At 40.9% G+C, this 22,916-nt stretch overlaps 1 protein-coding gene, 1 non-coding gene and 1 pseudogene across 2 annotated transcripts in view; 1 reads left to right on the top strand and 2 right to left on the bottom strand.

The window, feature by feature from the left end:
• The window catches only part of SLC4A5 (solute carrier family 4 member 5), a 119,429-nt gene that overhangs the window by 80,190 nt on the left and 16,323 nt on the right, over positions 1-22,916 (bottom strand). The window contains exon 3 of the mRNA XM_055107783.1: positions 4,480-4,671. Within this exon, the coding sequence (XP_054963758.1) occupies positions 4,480-4,501 (22 nt within the window). The 5' untranslated portion in view covers positions 4,502-4,671. The remainder of the gene's footprint in view (positions 1-4,479; positions 4,672-22,916) is intronic.
• Positions 5,457-12,121, bottom strand: LOC106634469 (keratin, type I cytoskeletal 18-like; annotated as a pseudogene).
• LOC112438951 (U6 spliceosomal RNA) lies at positions 19,349-19,451 on the top strand. Its single transcript, XR_003027264.1, has one exon. It is a non-coding gene; the product is annotated as a U6 spliceosomal RNA (small nuclear RNA).

The raw sequence follows: 22,916 nt of genomic DNA, 5'->3' as shown, positions 1-22,916 counted from the left end.
CTGTTAGAATGGCTACAAAAAGCAAAAGATAACTAGTATGGGAAAGAATGTGGAGAAAAGGGAACACTTGTGCACTGTTGGTGGGAATGTAAATTGGTACAGCCATTATGGAAAATAATATGGAAGTTCCTCAAAACATAAAAAGTAGAACTAGTATATGATCCAACAACCCCATCTCTGGGTATACACCCAAAGGAAGCCAAATCAGTATCTTGAAAAGATACCCATGTGCCCATGTTCACTGCAGCATTATTCACAATAGCCAAAACAGAAACAACCTGCATGTCCACTGACAGATGAAGGGATAAAGAAAATGTGGCATATATAAATATATACAATGGAATATTATTCAGCCATAAAAAAAGAAGGAAATTCTGCCATTTGTTTCAACATGGAAGAACCTGGAGGGCATGATGCTAAGTGAAATAAGCCAGAACTATGGCATGTTCTCATTTATATGTGGAATCTGAAAAAGCTGAACTCATAGAAACAGAGGGCAGAACGGTGTTTACCAGGGGTTGGATGTGGAAGATGGGGAGATGTTGGTCAAAGATAAAAATATTCCAGGGATCTAATGTACCGCATGGTGACTATAGTTAATAATACTGTATTGCATACTTGAAATTTGCTTAGAGAGATCTTAAGTGTTCTTACCATACACACGCACAAAGGTAACTATGAGTGGTGATGAAGGTGTTAACCAATTTGATTGTGGTAATCATCTCACAATGTGTATGTATATCAAATCATGTTTTATACCTTAAACATATATAATTTTGTCAATTATACTTCAATAAAGCTAGAAAAGAGAAATGTATGAATTTCCTTTTCCTTAATTCTCCCAGCTGCCTTTTCTAGCTAATTTTTACCTATCATTTAAGACTCATGACAGGTGTCACCTGCTCCAGGAAGCCTGTGCTGCCCCCTCTGCCACCACTCACCACCTAGGCCTATGTGCCCCTGTTTCTCCTCCTATAGTTTCCTGTGCAGACCTCCATCAACGCACCTCCCACCAATTTATGCTTATCTGTTTGTGGGTCTGTCATCTCCAGGTGCAAGATATTTTCTCCAAGGGGCTCTGACATGATCCAGAGGGCAACTTTGCAGCAAGGGGCTGCTTTCCATGTAGCACATGGAGCCAGTACAAGAAGGACAAGGATGCCTGGGCTGGCCTCTTTCCTGCCCCTGACCTGCTGTGGGAATGAGGACCAGCAGTTACTTGGGCCTCAACTAGAGTTAAAGCAGGGACTTCACAGGGTTCTGTAAGTTAAATGTGGTTCAAGGAAGCATCAAATTTCTTTAGGATAGTGTATCTTTTAACCAGGTACACTGGAACTTAATAGAAAAGTACAGACACCCAAGCCCCATTCACATCTAACACGTCAGGCAGCTGGATTGTGTATTTCAAAACTGTCCTGGAGGTTAGGAACCTTGCAGCATATATTAAAGGCACCCTCGTGGGTCTCTGTGGAAGGAATAAAAGTCAGCTACCTGGCCTTTGTTTCAACTTTATAGTTATGATTATTAATATTATACATTTAGTTAAAAATGATATTGAACTATCATTCTCAGGGGGCTGTCACAGGTACCAAGCCCCTTCACATATACGGTCTTATTGGATCTTTGCCATTATTCTGTAAGGCAGGAACTGAAGGGGTCTCTGCTCAATCCTCCATCTGCATAGTGTGCCTGACCCTCAGGCCCAGACACATCTAGCCACCCTGCCTGGTCCAGGCCCCTCATACTCTGCAGGATGCCCCTGTCCTCTGAAGTGGGAGTTCCTGCTGGGCTATGCAGCCAGACCAGCTGGGCCCCCTGCCTAGGTGTCTGGATGGATTTACAGAACAGACAGGACACTCAGAGAGGAAAAACATATGTGGTCAGGTGTCCTACAGCAAAGAGAAGTGGGAGATTCAGACAATTATCCAGATGAGGCAGGTAAAATGATTCTGGCGCTGTTTTATTTTCACTTCCACAGGGCATTGGCACTATCCCTGAGATGTGGCAAGAGCAAGGTTTCTATCTGTATCACACATACAATGCCCATTTTGCTTAGAAGTGAAAGACTGAGGGTTGAGACTTCCACTCCATGAAGAACAGCAGAAACCAACTCAATGCCCATGGGCTGCAGAAAAATCACTGTGGGTTGTGACTTTGTTACCAGGCTTTGTGGCTTCCTTAAACCGGAGTGTCTGGAACTGGGGTCTGGAATGTATTCTCAGGGGTAGAAAGGTTTTACTTGAACTTTTAAATTTTGCTTCCATTTTGATAATCTTAAAAATATTCCTTTTATTAGATGGAATAGCAAAACTTGGGTTATAATTCATAATTGGAAGATATTTTTATGGAATAAAACCCTAATTAGTTAGATTATTTCTCAAATTGGAATATGTGGCTTCCTGGGGCCCTACAAATATACAAATGCATTTTCATGGGTCCACAAGACTTTATTTTCCCTTTAAAAGGGGTCTTTACTTTACTCCAGCTTATGAGACATGGCCTAAAATTCCCTGTCCTCCTAGGCTCTCCCATTCTCCCTTTCCTACTCCACAGCCCTGTCAGGAACAAGCCAGTAACACACACACATAGTATAGGAAGAGCAGACGGTGAAGGAAATGCACCAATATATTTGGTACAAATATGCCAAAAGGGCTGGACGTGGTGGCTCATGCCTGTAATCCCAGCACTTTGGGAGGCTGAAGCAGGTAGATCACTTGATGTCAGGAGTTCGAGACCAGCCTGCCCAACATGTTGAAACCCTGTCTCTACTAAAAATACAAAAATTAGCTGGGCGTGGTGGTATGTGCCCGTAATCCCAGCTACTCGCGAGGCTGAGGCACGAGAATCACTTGAACCTGGGAGGCAGAGGTTGTAGCGAGCCGAGATCGCGCCACTTAACTCCAGCCTGGGCAACAGAATGAGACTGCGTCTCAAAAATATATATATGCCAAAGGGTTCTACATTCTTTTTCCTTTGGTTTGCATTTAAAATCAGTGTCCACTTAACTGAACAAGACACCACCAAAGCAATGTCAAATCCACCATCTATAACTACTTCTGTGATGTTCTATGTCACCTCTTCTAAACTCTTTGAGCAGAGGGCACCAAATCTAAACTGCTTTCTTCTTCTCTGGCTCAGGAAGGACCCAGCAGACTCCACCTTCCAAGGACGACCTCAATCCTGAATGTAGGAGAGGTGGTGAGGTGACAGGGGAACATCTCAGAGACCATGTCAGTATGTGTGAGGCATCCAGAACCCACACAGGGGCAAGAGGTCTTCCCAGCAGGCTTGCTTTCCTCTTGGTCTCTGATGTTCCCACTCCTGAGCAGGACTGTGTGTGTGTGTGTGTGTGTGTGTGTGTGCGCGCGCGCGTGTGCAAGTGTTTTTTTGTGTGTGTGGTGTGTGTCTGTGTATGCCTGTGCATGTGGTGTGTGTGTGTGTTGTATTTTAACTATAGCCCATCTCTTACACTGGACTCCTCCAAAGGATTTACCATTACCCCATCTCCTACAAAGGCACATTTACTCTGTAAAAGCCACAGGCCCTGGTCAACCTAATACCAATGATGGGGGTTGTAGAGGGCTCTGCGGGGTTGGGGGTAGCTCCCATGGCCTGTGAGAGCAGGTGCATCAGGTCTCCTGCCAGGATACTAAGATGCAGTCACTGCCTCTGACACTCCTTGGAAGTTATAGATGGTATAATAAACCAACTTTTCCACGCTCAAGACAGTGAGCTATATATAGTAGAAACCAAATTAATACTGTTTATTAGGCAGGTTTGGGATATGCTGAGAGTGAAATCACATCCCCAGAAACATCAGTAAAGTCGCAGTAAAATGTCACATTTGTGCTCTAAGGATTCCAGTCCTTTTTACTCCTCTTAAGAGTGATCATTTTCTTTCCATAGGAAAGAGCAAAAGACTGATTTTTAATTAGCCCAGAACTATTTTCTGAAGGAGCAGAGGAAGGCCTGGGGGCTTTGTTGTCCTGGAAGAAAGCTTCCTAGGTGTCTTGCAAGCTACAGTGCAGGGTGACTACACAATTCTGTACCAGGCCTTTCAGCTCCAGTGAGGAGAGAGGGTGGAGCTAATGTAACAAGAACTTCAATTTACTGAGCACAATGCCTCATACAAAACAAGCATGTCCATTATTGGTTCTTAGGGCAATGACCGTATGGTCCTTGGAATTTGGAAATGAGGGAAATAATTCTGAGAATTAAACCATGAAATCAACATAGAATGGATCAGAGTGGAGGTCTCAAAGTCCCCAGAGAAAGACAGAGGGCGTCAGTCTGACCAAAAGTGTCAATGAGCAGGAAGGATGGCCAACAATGGAAGCAGAGCAGAGGGGGCCAGAGAGGTTAGGCTGAGCCATGTGGAGCATTACCCATATTCTCCAGAAAATCCCCCCTGCCCTGCTGGGTCCCATCTGGACACACCAGCAGGATGGCTCCCCAGAATGTACCCCTCAAGGAACTCACGAGTCCTGCTGATAAGATCCATGCTGCTGTCCTGGCTGCTTGCCCCACTCCCTGGGCCAGTCAGTTCCTGCTGCGGCTGGTCTGGCCGCAGGCCCCAGTGGACTTTTTGCAGGCCTGAAAGATGTCCCTTCTGGTCAGTTTTTCTTTGAGGGTAACTGGGTACTGGAAGCCCAATGTGGATAGGAGGGCATTCTGTGGACATGGCACAAAAGACAGGGGAGGCAGGGTTACTGAAAATTGGCATTTTTCCATAATATTCATCAGTTACAAAGAGATTGGGCTGCAGAAGCAAAATGGAAGACATGGAGGTGCCAGGATGGGGTCATTGCCCTGAGGCTTGGGTTTGACCGAGTTCCATTAATCAACCAAATCAACAGTTGCTGGAGGGAATACCCTCAGTGCTATAATTAGAATTCTGTTAGAATGAGCAGAACTCCCATTCCCCCGTTCTTGCTTGTCCGGAACAGTGATTACTGGATATGGCTTATGACACGTGGTTAAGGGGAAAGTCCCTCAGTGGGTCACAGATGTAGTTCAAAATGCCAAGTGCCCTCTTTGATTGTTATGGGAAAGTCATATGCATTTCTACTGAGAGCCACTTTTACTAACAATCAAGGACTACACAGACTATCAGAAAAGTGAGTTATTGAGGGTTTCACAAAGCTGGCTTTGTAAACTAAAATTTCTAAGAACTAAAGTTACCAAGAGCCCTAATTCAGAATCCCACTAATAAGCCTGATTACTATTGAAACCCAGGGTAATGGGCAAAGCACACAGAGGTAGCTGGAATTCCCTCACCTCTCAGATAGGACATTGCTATCAGTTTAACATCAGTGTTGTCTTAAGTCAACAATTTTTAAAATAATTAATAGATTTTTAGAACAGTTTAAGATTTACAGAATTATTGAACAGACAGTACACAGAGTTCAATATACCTACCTCGACCCTAACCCTACCTCTACCCCTACAGTTTTCCCTATTAACATCTTACATTAGTGTGGTGCATTTGTTATAATTAATGAGCCAATACTGATACATTATTATTAACTATATAGTTTACATTAAAGTTTACTCTTCTATTGTATAGATACTTCTATGGGTTTTGACAAATGCATAAGGACATACATCTACAATTATATATCATATAGAATAGCTTCACTACTCTAAATATCCTGTATTTCACCTCTTCATCCCACCCCTTCCTCCCTCCAACTCCCTTTTCTTTCCTTTTTTTTTTTTTTTTTTGAGACGGAGTCTTGCCCTGTCGCCCAGGCTGGAATGCAATGGCACAATCTTGGCTCACTGCAACCTCCCCTTCCCAGGTTCAAGCGATTCTCCTGCCTCACCTCCCAAGTAGCTGGGATTACAGGCACGCACCACCATGCCTGGCTAATTTTTTGTATCTTTAGTAGAAACAGGGTTTCGCCATGTTAGCCAGGCTGGTCTCGAACTCCTGACCTTGTGATCCACTCGCCTTGGCCTCCCAAAGTGCCGGTATTATAGGCGTGAGCCACCGTGCCTGGCTCCAACCCCCTTTTTACTTACCATCTCTACAATTTTGCCTTTTCCAAAATATCACAGAGTTGGAATTGACAGAGCAGGAGCACTGCCATCTTGTTGGACAAGCACTGCCATTCTAAAGTTCACCTTGATCAAAAACCACCTAAATCCAAAGGGCATCAGCCTAATGGCTAAGGTGAGCATGACCATAAGCCACAAATAACATCTCCAACTAGAAACATTCAAAACCCCTCCCTGACCAGAGACATGCCAGCCCTGAAATAACCTCCCCTCTGGCCAGACAAATGTTAGCCCCAGGATAACTGCCTCTCTGACCAGAGACATTCCAACACCACCATAAACTTCTTCCCCACACAGAAACATTCCAAGCTTGTGGTAAGTTCTCTTACCCTAAAATAAATAGTCTTAGTCAGTAAGAGAGAGCGCTTCTGACCCAAATCGGCCAGAAGCCCCTCTCAGGTTTATTCTCCAAAATAAAACCGTCTTTGACTGCTGAGCCACTTTTCGTGTTTCTTTCCTTTCTTTCACTCTTACAGGAATCATATATTATGAAGCCTTTTCATATTGGCTCTTTCAATTAGCAATATACATTTAAGCTTCCTCCATGTGTTTTCAAGGTTTGATAGTTCATTTCTTTTTTTTTTTAACCTCTGAACTTTTTATTGGCCTCCTGCTCCCCAAAGGGTACCCTGCTTCTGCTGGCTTAATGTCTCAGAATTTTGATGTCATTATTCTCAGACACCACTTTGCCATCCACTATCCAGTGGGTAGTGGTCTTTTGGATGATTTGCATGGAGTTGCTGCTGTCCAGGGCATCACCAAGATTGAAGTCCTTGCCATCTTCCAGCAGGCAGTGGTAGGTGGTGATCTCAGCCTCCAGCTTGAGCTTGATGTTCAGCAGGGCCTTGTACTCCTGGGCCTGGCACTGTCCCTCTGCCTGGGTCTGTGCCAGCTCTGACTCCAGGTGCAGCAGGATCCCATTGAGCTGCTCCATCTGCAGGGTGTAGTGGGCCTCCACCTCCCTCAGGCTGTTTTCCAAGCTGACCTTCAGATTTCTCATGGAGCCCAGGTCAATCTTCAAGGACTGGACTGTACATCTCAGTTTCATGAGCATCATCTCAGCAGCTCCAACCTTGGCAGACTGCATGGTGACCACTGTGGTGCTCTCCTCCATCTGCTGAGACCAGTACTTGTCTGGCTCCTCTCGGCTCTTCTGAGACAGCTAGTCATATTGGGCCCAGATGTCTGCCATGATCTTGTCAACGTCCTAAGATTTGGGGACATCTACCTCCATGGTCAACCCAGAGCTGGTAATCTGGGCTTGTAGGCCTTTTACTTCCTCTTCGTGGTTCTTCTTCATGAAGAGCAGCTCCTCCTTGAGAGCCTCGATCTCTGTCTCCAGCTACAGCCGAGTGACACTGGTGTCATCAATGACCTTGTGGAGCCCACGGATGTCGCTCTCTACAGACTAGCGCATGGCCAGCTCTGTCTCATAGTTGACTCTAAAGTCATTGGCAGCAAGACGGGCATTGTCGATCTGCACAACGTGGGCATTGTCCACAGTATTTGTGAAGATCTGAGCGCTCATGTCCTCAATGGTCTTGAAGTAATGGCTCCAGTCTCTGACCTGGGGTCCCTTCTTCTCCAGGTGCTCCCGGATTTTGCTCTCCAGCTTCCTGTTATCAGTCTCCAGGCTCCTCACTGTCCAGGTAGGAGGCCAGGAGGTCGTTCAGGCTTTGCATGATCTCTTTCTCATTCTGGATGCCTCCCATTCTGGCCAGACCCCTAGCCATCCCCGTGGCCAGGCCCCCAGACCCCATGCCACCCTGGAAGCTGGTGGAGCAGGACACAGAGATCCAGGAACCAGAGCCCCCCGCGCCTGCACAGACACTGGCCACACTGCTGACCAGCCAGGCGCCATAGCTGGGTGGCTGGACAGAGCCCAGGGACCAGTAGTTGGAGGAGAAGGTGGAACGAGTGGTGAAGCTCATGCTGTCCGGGGAGGAGAGTGAGAGGAAAGGACTCAGGCTTTGCTGATGACCTCATTTCTTTCTATCTCTGAACAATATTCCACCGATGAATGTACTGTAGTTTGTTCATCCATTCTCCTATTGAAGGACATCTTGGTGGCCTCCAGTTTTGGTGATAATGAATAGTGCAGCTCTAAACATTCATATGTAGGCTTCTATGTGAACATAATTTTCAACTCAATTGGGTACATACCTAGGAACATGATCGCTGGTTCGGACGACAAGACTATGATCAGCTTTGTAAGAAACTGCCATACCATCTTCCAAAGTGGTTATATCGTTTGCACTCCCACCAGCAATGGAAGAGCATTTCCTATTGCTTTGCATCCTCATCAGCATTTGGTATTGGCAGTTTTTTTAAAAATAGCCATTCTAATAGGTGTTAGTGGATCTTATTGTTTTAATTTTAAATTCCTGACTGACATATGACATTTAGAATCTTTTTATATGCTTATTTGCCATCTGTATATCTTCTTTGATGAGGTGTTTGCTCATATCTTTTGTCCATTATTAAACTGGGTTGTTTCCTTATTGAGTTTTAAAAGTTCTTTTGGTATTTTCAGATGCAAGTCTTTTATCAGATACATGCCTTTTGCAAATATTTTCTCCTGGTCTGTGGGTTTTCTTTTCATTCTCTTAAATGTCTTTCACAGAGCAGAAGTTTTCAATTTTAACAGAGTCCAGCTTATCATTTTTTTTTTCATCAATTGTGCTTTTAGGGTTGTATCTAAAAACTCATCACCAGACCTAAGGTCACCTAGATTTTCTCATATGTTATCTTCTAGAAGTTTTGTAGTTTTGCATTATACATTTAGGTTTAAGATCCACTCTGAGATGATTTTTTGAAAGGTGTAAGGACTATGTCTGAATTTTTTTTTTTTTTTGAGACAGAGTCTTACTCTGTCATCCAGACTGGAGTGCAGTGGTATGATCATGGCTCACTGAAGCTTTGACCTCCTGTGCTCAAGCAATCCTCCCACCTCAGCCTCCAGAATAGCTGAGATCACAGGCATGCATCGCCACACCCAGCTATTTTTTTTTTTTAATTTTTAGTAGTCTCAAAATCTCTATGTTGCCCAGGCTGGTCTTGAACTCCTAGGCTCAAACAATCCTCCCGCCTTGGCCTCCCAAAGTGCTGGGATTACAGGCATGAGCCATTACACCTGGCCTGGATTCTTTTTTTTTTAAACATATGAATGTCCAGTTATTCCATCACCATTTGCTGAAAATATTATTATTCTTCCATTAAATTGCCTTTGCGTCTTTGTCAAAGATCAGCTGATTATATTTGTGTGGGTCCATTTCTGGGCTATTTATTCTGTTCCACTGATCAATTTGTCTGTTCTTTTGACAATATCACACTTGATTGTAGTAGCTTTACAGTAAGTCTTGAAGTTGAGTAGTGTCAGTTCTTCAACTTTGTACTTTTTCAGTGTTATGTTGTCTATTCTGGGTCTTTTGCCTTACCATATACACTTTAGAATCAATATGTCAGCATCCAAAAAAATAACTTGCTAAGATTTTTATTGGGATTATATTCCATCTATAGATCAAGTTGGGGAGAACTGACAATATTGAATTTTCCTACGCATGAACATGAAATTTTTTTTTTTTTTTTTTTTGAGACGGAGTCTCACTCTGTCACCCAGGCTGAAGTGCAGTGGCGCCATCTCAGCTCACTGCAAGCTCTGCCTCCTGGGTTCACGCCATTCTCCTGCCTCAGACTCCTGAGTAGCTGGGACTACAGGTGCCCACCACCATGCCCGGCTAATTTTTTTTATTTTTTTAGTAGAGACGGGGTTTCACCGTGTTAGCCAGGATGGTCTTGATCTCCTGACCTCGTGATCTGCCCGCCTCGGCCTCCCAAAGTGCTGGGATTACAGGCATGAGCCACTGTGCCCGGCCGAAATATTTTTTCATTTACTTAGATCTTTGATTTCTTTCATTACTTTTATAGTTTTTCTCATGTAGATCCTGTATACATTTTGTTAGATTTATGTCTAAAATTTTTGGTGCTAGTGTATCATGTCTTAAATTTCAAATTACAATGGCTGGTATATAGAAAAGCAACTGTCTTTTGTATCCTAAGACTTTACATCCTGAGACCTTGTTACAGTCACTTATTAGTTATGGGAGTTGCTTGGTAAATTCTTTGGGATTTTCTGCATAGACAGTTATATCATCTGTGAACAAAGATGTTTTATTTCTTCTTTCCCAAACGATATACATTTATTTCCTTTTCTTATCTTATTGCATTAGCTAGAATTTCCAGTATGATATTGAAAAGGGCTGGTGAAAGGGGATCTCTTTGCTTTGTTCCTGATCTCAGCAGGAAAGTTTTCAGTTTCTCATCATTAAGTATGATGTTAGCTATAGGTTTTTTGTAGATTTTTAAAAAATCAAGTTGAGGAAATTTCCCTCTATTCCTAGTTTACTGCAAGTTTTTATTATGAATAGGTGTTGGGTTTTGTCAAATGCTTTTTCTGCATCTATTGACATTACTGTGTGATTTTTCTTCTTTGGCCTATTGATATGATGAATTATCTTAATTGACTTTTGAATACGAAACCAGCCTTAAATACCTGGGATAAATCCTTTTGGGTCATGGTGTATAATTATTTTTACACATTGTTGAATTTGATCTGCTAGCATTTTGTTGAGGATTTTTGCATATATATTCATAAGGGACATTGGTCTGTAGTTTTTCTTCTTGTCATGCCTTTATCTGATTTTGTATTGGGATAATGCTGACTTCATGGGATTAGTTAGAAAGTATTCCTTCTGCTTCTATTTTCTGGAAGGGATTGTAGACAATTGATATCCTTTCTTCCTTAAATGTTTGGTAGAATTCACTAGTGAAATCATGAAGGCCTGTTGCTTTTTTTTTTTTTGGTAAGTTGTTAATTATTATTATTATCTATTACTTCTTTAATAGTAACAGGCCTGTTCAAATTATTTATTTCTCCTGTGTGAGTTTTAGTAGTTTGTGTCTTTCAATAAATTAGTCCATTTCACCTAAGTTATCAAATTTGTAGGCATAGAGTTGCTCATAATATTCCTTTATTATCCTTTTAATGTCCATGGAATCAATAATGATCACCTTTCATTTGTGACATTAATGTATGTCTTCTCCCTTTTTTCCTTGGTTAGCCTGGCTAGAGATTCATCAATTTTATTAATCTTTTTAAGAGATAGCTTCAGTTTCATTGATTTTCTCTATTGTTTCCTATTTCTAATTTCACTGATTTCTGCTCTATTTGGTATTATCCCTTTTTCTTCTTGCTTTAGGATTATTTTGCAATTCCTTCTCTTGTTTCCTAATATGGGAGCTTAGGTTGTTGCTTTTAGATCTTTCTTCTTTTCTAATATATGTATTTAATGTTATTCATTTTCCTCTAAGCACTGCTTTTGCTGCATCCCACAAATTTTGATAAGTTGAATTTTCATTTTCATTTAGTCCAAAATATTTTTAAAATTTTCTTAAGACTTCTTCTTTGACTACTCATATATTATTTAGAAGTGTATTGTTTAATCTCTAAATATGTTGGGATTTTCCACTAATCTTTCTGTTATTGATTTTTAGTTTAATTCCAATGTGGTGTTACAGCATACTCTGCATGACTTCTGTTCCTTTAAATTTGTTCAGGTGTGTTTTATGTCCCAGAATGTGGTCTGTCTTGGTGGATATTCTACATAAGCTTGAGAAGAATGTGCATTCTGCTATTGTTGGACGAAGTATTCTATAAATGTCAATTAAATCCAGGTGATTTATATGCTGTTCCTTTCAATTATATCGTTACTGATTTTCTGCCTGCCGGATCTGTCAATTACTGGTAGATGGGTGTTGAAGTCTACAACTATAATCACTGATTTGTCTGTTCGTCTTCAGTTTTGTCATTTTTTTGCTTCATGTATTTTGATGCTCTGCTGTTAGGTACATACATGTTAAGGACTATTATGTTTTCCTGAAGAACTGACCCTTTTATCATGATGCAATGCCCTCCCTTATCCCTGTTAAAGAGATGTTCTTTGCTCTTAATTCTTCTTTGTCTGAAATTAAGATACCTATTCTTGCTTTCTTTTGATTAGTATTATCATGGTATCTCTTCCTCCCTCCCTTTACTTCTAATCCATCTGTATCTATATCTATACCTATATATCTATATCTATATATATGTGTGTGTGTGTGTATATATATGTGTGTGTGTATGTGTGTGTGTATATATATATATATATATATATATATATATATATATGCATTTTTTTTGAGACAGAGTCTTGCTCTGTGCAGCCTCCACCTGCTGGGTTCAAGTGATTTCCTGACTCAGCCTCCCAAGTAGTTGGGATTACAGGTGCATGCCACCACGCCTGGCTAATTTATGTATTTGTAGTAGAGACAGGGTTTCACCATGTTGGCCAGGCTGGTCTCAAACTCCTGACCTCAAGTCATCTTCCAACCTCAGCCTCCCAAAGTATGGGGATTACAGGTGTGAGCCATAGCACCTGGCCTGTGTCTTTATATTTAATGTAGGTTTCTTGTCACATAGTTGGGTCTTGTTTTTTGATCCTGTCTAACATCCTCTGCCTTTTAATTGATATGTTTAGACCATTCATATTTGAAGTAATTATTGGCTGGGTGCAGTGGCTCATGCCTGTAATCTCAGCACTTTGGGAGGCTGAGGTGAGTGGATCACTTGAGGCCAGGAGTTCAAGACCAGCTTGGCCAACATGGCGAAACCTCATCTCTACTAAAAATATAAAAAATAAACCAGCGTGGTGGTGGGCACCTGTAGTCCCAGCTACTCGGGAGGCTGAGGCATGAGAATTGCCTGAACCTGGGAGGCAGAGGTTGCAGTGAGCTAAGATGCACCACTGCACTCCAGCCTGAGTGACAGAGCAACACTTCGTCTCTAAATAAATAAATAAAGTGATTATTGAGATCAGTGGATTAATATCTACCATGTTTACAACAATTTTGTGTTTGTGGCACTTGTCCTTTTTTTTTTTTTTTTTTTTAAGAAACAGGGTCTTGCTGTGCTGCCCAGGCTGGCCTCAAACTCCTAGCCTCAAACAATCCTCCTGCCTCTGTCTCCTGGGTAGCTTGGACTACAGGCACATGCCACTATGCCCAGATCCTCCTCTGGTTTTAACTGAGCACTTTATATGATTCTGTTTTCTCTCATCTCTGAGTGTATCAATTATATCCCTTAAAAAATTCTAGTGTTTGCCCTAGACTTTACAATATACAGTTAGAACTAATCTATGTCCACTTTCAAATAACGCTATACTGTTTCTCAGCTGAACTATGGAGAAGCATGTCTAAGCCTTTTAGAGAGATGTTGAATATGCTTTAGAGAGATGTTGAATATGCTTTAGACAGATGTTTTATGAGTCTACTCTGGTTGGTGCATTCCTAGGTACTAGGGGTCAGGTTACTTGGATGTCAGTGTCCAAATCTGTCTAAAGTCCCAGCTCACCCCACTGCATGCTCTTCTGGATCCCATTCTCTCCTGGATGTAACAGGGATGAAGAAAATGAAGTGGAGATTCTTATGAAGTATGGCCTCACTTCCTAGGGCACGGGTGTCACAATGACTAGTTTCCCTTCTTCCTCCTCTCACCTCCCCACATCATGGTGGAACTTCCCTTCCCTATACTGCATTGTTTAAGCAAGCTGCAATTTGAGATAAGCAGTAGACACTAGCACTTAGAGGTAAGTAGTTCCACTCTTAGGGCTTAGCATATTTGGGTCTTCCAACAGCAAGTTCCTATTCTCCACCCTTGAGGCCAGGAATGGAAATGAAAAGAAGCAGGTATATCAGAAAGGCCCCAACCCAAGAGGCAGCTGCCCTGGGTGCTCCCTGGCTTGTCCTTTACTTGATCTGTGGCCATCCTGCTTCTCTGGGACTCGGTGAACTCATCTGTAATGTGGGAATGAAAATCCTTTCTCTACCAAACTGGCTTCTGAAAAGATAGAATGGGATCATGTATAAGAACATGATTATGCAAATTGTAAGGGACTATACACAGGAAGAGTATACTTATTATAGAAATCAGAGGAGATGGCTGTCAAAAAACTATTTTACTTTCTGTTCTGAATCTAAATTGTCCCATCTTTTCTTGGCTTCTATCATAATCAAAAGAGCATGGTGATTTAGCTGGTGAACTGTGGGGAGTGGCTTGCCCTCCCCCAAGTCTACATTCTCCTTTGTGGCTCTGCAAGACCTCTCCTCTCACGGTAAGTATCTTGCAGTTTGGCTCAGGACATGTGCCAAGTTCTCCTAGCAACTCTTTAGGGCATTTTTCTTGCTTGACAGCTCCAGAGTGGCTCTACACATTCTGCAGCTCACCGAGCCTCTAGGTGGGCAGCGAGGTTTGTATTTTCCTTCAAGTGGGGCTGGGGTAACGACGGCAGTAGCCGCCCATCTGATTGCCTTTTCATAAGCCCTGTGGCTTCTTCTCTGTAGTGTGTAGGAGGCTTTGGGCCGTTAAAGTCAGCAATTCTGGAGCAACAGAAATACCTGCCACCTCAGCATCCTCTTGCACTGGTTTTAATTGCACTGTCAGTTTGGGAATCTATTAATATAAAATGTTGATATTTGGCATTTATTATGGTTTGCAGATCTTGTAAAATTAGGTGAGTTACATTTTGTGTTGGGGAAGCTATATTCTAATCCACATAGGCAAGGTGGCAGTTTCCTGTCTCCAGCCTGACCATGCAGTCACCTGGGGATACCATGAAGGCTGGTCCCACCAGCCTCAAGGAGACACTGTGGATGAGTCAGGAAAAGGGACCTGCTCCCTAGACTCTCCTGCTGAAAGAGCTGTCATAAAGACATCCAGAGAATTCTCAGTGCCTCCTGAGATTTGCATCAAGTCCTCAAAGTGACCTCACCTTTCTGATCCGGAAATCTCCTCCTGTGGTTAGTGTGGTCCAGCTTTCCTACCCCAGCCTTCTCCTTCACCTTCATGACTATAAAGTAAAAGGAACACAGCCTCAAAATGTATACATTAAAAAGGGTAGGATTTCAAGGAGAAAAGGTCAAATCCACAGTCATAATGGGAGATTTTAATACAGATAAAAAACTAAGACAAAAGGACATATAGCTGGGTGCAGTGGCTCACACCTGTAATCCCAGCACTTTGGGAGGCTGAGGCGGGTGGATCACCTGAGGTCAGGAGTTCGAGACCAGCCTGGCCAATACAGTGAAACTCCATCTCTAATAAAAATACAAAAATTAGCCAGGTGTGATGGCATTCACCTATAATCCCAGCTGCTAGGAAGGCTGAGGCAAGAGAATCTCTTGAACGCGAGAGGTGGAGGTTGCAATGAGCTGAGATTGCACCACTGCATACCAGCCAGGGGAACAGAGAAAGACTCTGTCTTAAAAAAAGAAAAAAAAAAAAGGACATATAAACAAATTGAAGAATAATTTCCAACAAGCAGAGAACACACTTCTTTTTCAAGTACAAATGACACATTTACAAAGAGAGCACATATATTAGGTCACAGAAAAGCCTCAGAAAAGTACATTTATTATGCTTATATAATAACATATATAAAAGTAATATATTATGCATATATATATGCGCCAGGTGTGATGGTGTGCTGTAGTCCTAAGCTACTTGGGAGGCTGAGGCGGGAGAATCATATGAGCCCAGAAGTTTGAGGCTGCAGTGAGCCATAATGATTGTGCCACTGCATTACAGCCTGGGTGACAGAGTGAGACTCTATCTCTACGAAAAAGAAAAAAAAGCATAGATTGCTTTTGTTTTTAAGCAAACAACACTAGGACTGAAAAAGGGACATATAGTTGAGAATTTAAAAATTATAATTCCATTAAAAAATTCATGCCAATTAATTTTAAAACTTAAATAATAAGAATAGTTAACATTGCTATGTGCCAGAAGTGCTTTGCATATATGATTTAATTGAATCTTATCAACAATCCTATGACATAAATAACATTATTATTCCCATTTTACAAATGAGGAAACCCAGACACAGAGAGCTTAAATGACTACCCACATGGAAAAACAAATCTGGACAATCTGTTTCTGGAACTATAGCCCTCAGCCACAAGGCTAATACATGGATACTTCACTACAAAAATAATAGAAGTATCAAAATTGACTTTTAAAAAAATTAGAAAACCTAAATTAACCAATAACAATTAAAATGATTGTAGGAAAGATACCACAATCAGTCATGTATTGATAATTATTGAAGCTAGGTTATGCTACAAAAGAGTTGTAAAAAAAAAAAAAAAAGAGTTGTAAACTAAAAATAAAATCCTAAGCCTCCCCACCAACTGAACAGACTCCCTCTTGGCCAAGGGGATCCCAGAGATACATTAAAAACCAAAATCCTGGCCAAGACAGGATAGGAGGTCAGACACACCTGGTTATATCCTCTCCCTTTTGCAGTGTAGACATAACTGACCAGCATTTATGTTAAAATTGAGAATAAGACTGACAGAACAGACCCTTTATGGCAATAAGGTACCAAACTGTAAACAAGACCTAAAGCCAGGCCAGGCAAGGGTTAAGTTATACACACCTACACTTGAAGAATAAACTGTGTCCTAACTGCCACACGGTTTTTCTTTTCCTCTAGCAGCTAAGCAAGCACTGGCCTTAAGACAAGCAATATTAGAACAATTTGCAGCACATCTACCAGCAGATGCTGACTAACCAACCCCCTGCTCCATAAGCCATAGCTATAGCTTTGATTGGACAAAAGACTGACTTTAGTAACTTCCTCCTGATAAGAAGATCATGAACCATGGACTGGTTCTGGTCAGTTTACAGAGGCTGTGCACTTGAACGCATTTGTGTCCTACAAAGACCTTCTAACGTATAATGCCTAATGTAATACATTTAAATGTTATGGCTCCATCCCAAGGTGAACATGGGCATGTGTAATATGCATGTTTGTTCAATACACATGCATCAGGACCACCTTCATGAATATTCATAGATCCTCCTGTAACCTATTGAATATGCATGTTTAGCCAACCCAGTCAACTTAAATTCCTGCTTTTCCCCTCCTCCTTCGAAGTGCCTGTCTCTGATTTAACCCTGAGGCTATGGTTCCCAGCCTGTAACATGGCCACCTTGCAGGCTGTAACCCTTTACAAGAAATAAAGTCTTCTCTCCAAATGCATAGATCATGTGATTTTTAAGTTAACAGGGTCATCACCATTTATTTTACTTTTGTTGTGTTTGAAAATTTTTCTATAATGCAAAGAAAAATAAACACCAGGAACAGATAGTTTTTTAAAATGTTTCATCTGAACCTTCAAGGATTAGACAGCCTCTACATATACAAAATGTTTCTCAAAGATAGAAATAGGACATCAGAGGCAATAGGGATATCTCAAGACCATGATGCAGAGCGGGCTGAACACAGGGGAGATGGTGGAAAATCTTCATAAGGAGTTCTGAGGTTAAATCCTCAGGTCTCTCCTCTAGGCTCTAGTCTCCTATAATGCCCTTTCTACTCAGAATATGGAGGGGCCCTGTAGGAGACTAAAGCCAGGACAGAAGATCCCTGGACAGCTGAGGGCAAAAAGGAGTAATTTCACTGGGGAAACAAAAAGGAGTTAAGTAAATGCAGTTAGCCCCTCAGCCTTTTGCCTGCTGGACTCCTAGAACCCTAATGAAGTTTAGGCCCTCCAGGCAGGACATTGGAGAACTTCCAGATTCCAACATTTTGGGGACCTCTGACAAAATGGCAAGGGCTGCATCCAATTGCCCACTGTAAGTCTATCATTCAACAAGTCCAGCCTGGCCACATGGCAGCTGTTTGGCAGCTCCACTTCAAAACACGAACAGCCAGCCAAGAATCACCAGAATGACAGATACCAAAACAAACAGGAAAAGAAAAAGTCCAAGGAAACAGGAGCAATGTAGGCAGCAAAAGAAACCATTAAAACTATGTAGTAGCAAATGTCACAAAAGCAAAAATAGACAAATGGTACTTAATTAAACTAAAAAGCTTCTACACAGCAAAATAAACAATGAACAAAGTAAACAGACAACCTACAGAATGAAAAAAAAATATTGCACACTGCGCATGTGACAAAGAGCTAATATCTAGAATCTGTGAGGAATTCAAACAACTCAAAAAGAAAAAAACAAGTAACCCCACTAAAAAGTGAGCAAAGGACATGAACAGATATTTGACAAAAGAAGACATATAAATGGCCAACAAACATGTAAAAAATGCTCAATATTGCTAATCATCAGAGAAATGCAAATTAAAACCACAATGAGATACCATCTTACACCAGCCAGAATGGCTATTATTAAAAAGTCTAGGCCTGGCAAGGTGGCTCATGCCTGTAATCCCAGCACTTTGGGAGGCAGAGGTGGGGGGATGGCCTGAGGTCAGGAGTTCAAGACCAGCTTGGCTAACATGGTGAAACCCCGTATCTACTGAAAATACAAAAATTAGCCGGGTGTGGTGGTGCACGCCTGTAATCCCAGATACTCAGGAGGCTGAGGCACGAGAATCGCTTGAACCCAGAAGGCGGAGGTTGCAGACCGAGATTGTGCCACTGCACTCCAGCCTGGGTGACAGAGTGAGACTCTGTCTCACAAAAAAAAAAAAAAAGTGTCCAAAAATAACAGATGTTGGCCAGGCCGCAGAGAAAACATGCACTGTCGGTGGGAATGTAAATTAGTACAACCTTTATGGAAAACAGTATGGAGGATTCTCAAAGAACTAAAAATAAAAACTACCATTTGATTCAGCAATCCCACTACTGGTATATGCCCAAAGGAAAAGAATCATTATATTAAAAAAGATACTAGCACTTGTATGTTTATTGCAGCACTATTCACAATAGCAAAGATATGGAATCAACCTAAGTGTAATCAATGGAGGATTGGATAAGGAAATGTAATATATATATTACATTATATATACATAATGGAATGCTAATCAGCCATAGAAAATGAAATCATGTCTTTTGCAACAACATGGATGAAACTGGAGGCCATTACCCTCAGTGAAATAACTCAGAAACAGAAAGACAAATTCTGTATGTTCTCACTTATAAGTGGGAGCTAACAATTCGTACACATGGACATGTAGAGTGAAATAACAGACACTGGAGACTCCAAAAGGTAGGAGGGTAGGAAGGGGGTGAGGGTTGAAAAGTGACCTATTGCTACACTGTTCACTATTCGGGTGATGAGTACACTAAACTCAAACTTCACCACAATGAAATATATGCATGTAAGAAACCTGAATTTGTACTCCCTAAATATATATTTTAAAACGTTTAGGTTCTTTAAAAAACTATGTAGCTGGTGCTCGCTTTAGTAGCACATATACTAAAATTGGAATAATAAAAGATAAGCATGACCCCTGTACAAAGATTACAAAACAAAGACAAAAACAAAGATAGTTAATATCTTCAAGGAGATTGTCATAGGTTTGTTTAATATAGTTGCTTTCTTGGCATCCAGTTTTTGGCCTGACATAAGTTGTTTGAAACCCAATTAGTTGTACTCCTTTGGCCTAGTTAAAACTTCCCCTCCCCATATGATTGTTTGCAATATAGTGCATTCTCTCTCTTTCTTTCTCTCTCTCTCTCCCCATTCACTGATTGAACATCCTACTGCCTCTTGACTTCCCATCAGCCACCCCTAACCTCTCTGAGATCTGTAAATAATAAATTTCTTCTGTTTTATGCATTTTGGTTTCATTTTGTCTCACCTGACCACCTAAACCTTACTCTCCTCCTGGTTAGAGCTCTCCTAGAAAGTGGCTATCTTGGTTTCTGGCTACTCTCCAGAGACAGCTCTCAAGACCAAATTAGAGGAAATCACAACAGAGACAAGAAAAAACATTGTATTCATGACGACAAGAAAAGCAGAATGCTATAAACCTATGAACCTGTAAGTTTTTAAAGAATAAGACAGAACTTTTGGAAATTAAAAATACCTTAGAAGAAAATTTTCAATAAAAGACTTGGAACATAAATTTGAAGGAGTATATCAGATAATAGAACACAAATAAAAAGAGATTAAACAAATACTATGACAAAACAAGAAAACCAGAGGATCAATCCAGGAGGCCCAAACATCAAAATAATAGGAGTTCCCAAAAGAGAGATAAAAAAATAGTGCAGAGAAAATTATCAATGAAATAACATGAGAATACTTTCCAGAACTGAAAGATTTGAATTTTCTGACTGAAAGAACTTTCGATCAGCTCAGAAAAAATTAATTTTTAAAAAATCCACTCCAAGTCACATCATTATGAAGCATTAGGACTTCATGGATAAAGAAATCTTAAAAGCTTCCAGAAAAAAATAAGTCATCTACCAAGAATCCGAAACAAGAATTGACATCAGATTTCTCAATCACTACAGTGGAAGCTACAAGACAATGAAGTCATGCTTCCAAAAGTGAGACAAAATTATTTCCAACCTAGAATTCCAGTCCCAATCAAGCTATCAAACAAGTGGGAGGGTAGAATAGGGGCATTTTCAGACATAAACTATCTCAAAAATTTACCTTCGATGCACCTTTTTTTCAGGAAGTGACTGAAGGAGGAACTCTAGCAAGATGAAGGACTTGCACTAAGAAAGAAAATAAGTCTGGGAAACGGGATTCACCACAAAAGATAGGCAAAGGAAAGTCACCGGAGAAGAACCCTGCAGCAGTCCAGAGAGCAACAGGCACATCTTAGAGCAGGCTCTGGACAGGATGTCTTCAGGAAAAAAACCTGGATCTGAAAAATGGTCTTGATGTGTTTGACTGTTGCAAGAGGATACAAAAAGTTTGTCAAGAATAGTCATAGAAAGGAAAAGTAATCATGGTACACTATACTCAACTGTGAGCAATATTTACACAGTCATAATAAATCAAGTGAGTGTTAATTTTCCTGAAAATAGCAATAGAAACAGGGTTGATATTCCACCAATACGCATTGGTATGGCTGCTATTTATGATTGGTGTCCATTTTTAGTGATCAGGTATTCATTTTGGTTGGTCAATGTCAGTGCCATGTTGGTTGTTAAATATTTTGAATATCACCACTGGATGTAACTATTTGGGGAGTATAAAAAACCTGTGGAGGATGCTGCTAGCTACTTCCCCGATGCCCATTCCCCTTTCTGCTCTGATTTTCTGACTTCTGCTCCAGCCACAGTAGCACTATGGCCAACTAAAAAGAAACACTTCCCTCAGACACCCTTCAGCTCTCTCTGGCTGAAGAGCTACAGGAGAAAGAACCTGAGGAAGGAGTCCCTTCCTAGATAAAGCATTTTCAGAAGAAAGCCTCTTCACTTTTCCTTCTTCTTCCTTCCTGGATAGAGTTGCCAGGTTTAGCAAATGAAACTACAGTTTGCCCAGTTACATTTGAATTTCAGATAACAACAAATAACTTTGAGTATATGTTCAGCACAATATTTGGGATATACTTCTACTAAAAATTATGTGTTGACAAAGGTGACCCAGATGTGGTTACTGAAAACCACACCTGGGTCATCTGACAAAGGACTCTGGGAAAGTAAGTTTTTACTGGGAAAATAATATTGAGTCTGTCAGTAAGGGAAAAAGGGAGAATGGGCATTGGGTGGTCATCTAGCATGTCTCCTACACTGTCCAACAACCATTCCCTCTTCTGCTTGCCTATTTACAAAACTTCATTTTGTTCAGGTAGAGACACAGGGCCCTTGATTGCCAGTAGTCACCTTCCCTAGGCTCAGGCAGGAGCTGGGATCTATATAAACCATTCACGGTGTTCTGGTTGCCCTTAGCCAGTCACTGAGTTTAGGAATAGTCATGTGACCCTATTCTAGCCAATGAGATTTAGGTGGAAGTCCATTGGGTAAGACCTTCAGGAAAGCTTTTATTTTCCTAGTTGAAAGTGACACAGTTGGAATGCACAGTTTGTCCTTTACCCTCCTGCTTTCTTGCACAGACCTTGAGACTTTGAGATAAAGCAGCCATCTTGCAACAATGAGGTGACAGGTATGAAGACCAAAGGCACAGGCTAAGAACAAGGCAGAAGGATAAGACAAATCTGGGTTCCTAAGAATATCACTGAGCTCTGGACTGCTTATCGCTGGATTTCCTGTTATCTGAAAAAAAAAAAATCTCTATATTTAAACTGCTAGCCAAGTTTTATGTTACTTTTAGCTGAGGCCTTCCTAACTGACACATAATGGATGACTATGGACAGTTGAAATTAATGAACTAGATTTTTATGTATTAACATGTATAAATCTCAAAAACATAATGAGAAAAAAAGGAAGTTGTAAAAGAAAATGATATTATTTACATAAAACTTTAAAACAAACAAAACACTACCAATATTGATTATAGTTACATTTATAAGTAATAAAATCATAAAATTATGCAGAGGAATGATACACACCAACTTCAGGTTACTTCTGGGGAAGGATAAAGTTAATGATGCTTGATGATCTTTGGTATTTTGGATAGATGATAGATATACATGTAGATATGAAACGAATATGATAAAATGTTAACATCTGTTAATTCTGGACAGTAATATATCAATATCTGTCATATTGTACACATTTGAGGTATTTTATTATTAAACTTTTTAAAAGTATTTTTAAAAATAACTAAGAGGTCTCCCCAACACTATGAGATAATAGTCTCAGGCAAAATGGGTCAACTGAGCACTCTGCACAGAAAATATCTGGGAAAAAAACTCCTCACACTTTGCTAGATCATTATGAAATTTTAGAACAGTGACTATGAAGAAAAGAAAGATCCCAAAAACTTCTAGAGTAAAACAATCAGAAACAGGTCACCTGTCAATGAATAGAAATCAGACTAGCAGAAGACTCCTCCTCAGCAAGTTAAATAAGAGAAGATAATGGGCAGGGTGCGGTGT

Source organism: Pan paniscus, chromosome 12, assembly GCF_029289425.2.
Source record: "Pan paniscus chromosome 12, NHGRI_mPanPan1-v2.0_pri, whole genome shotgun sequence".
Lineage (NCBI taxonomy): Eukaryota > Metazoa > Chordata > Mammalia > Primates > Hominidae > Pan > Pan paniscus.
Note: the sequence above shows the minus strand (reverse complement) of the source record. Positions and strands in the feature narration are given on the sequence as shown.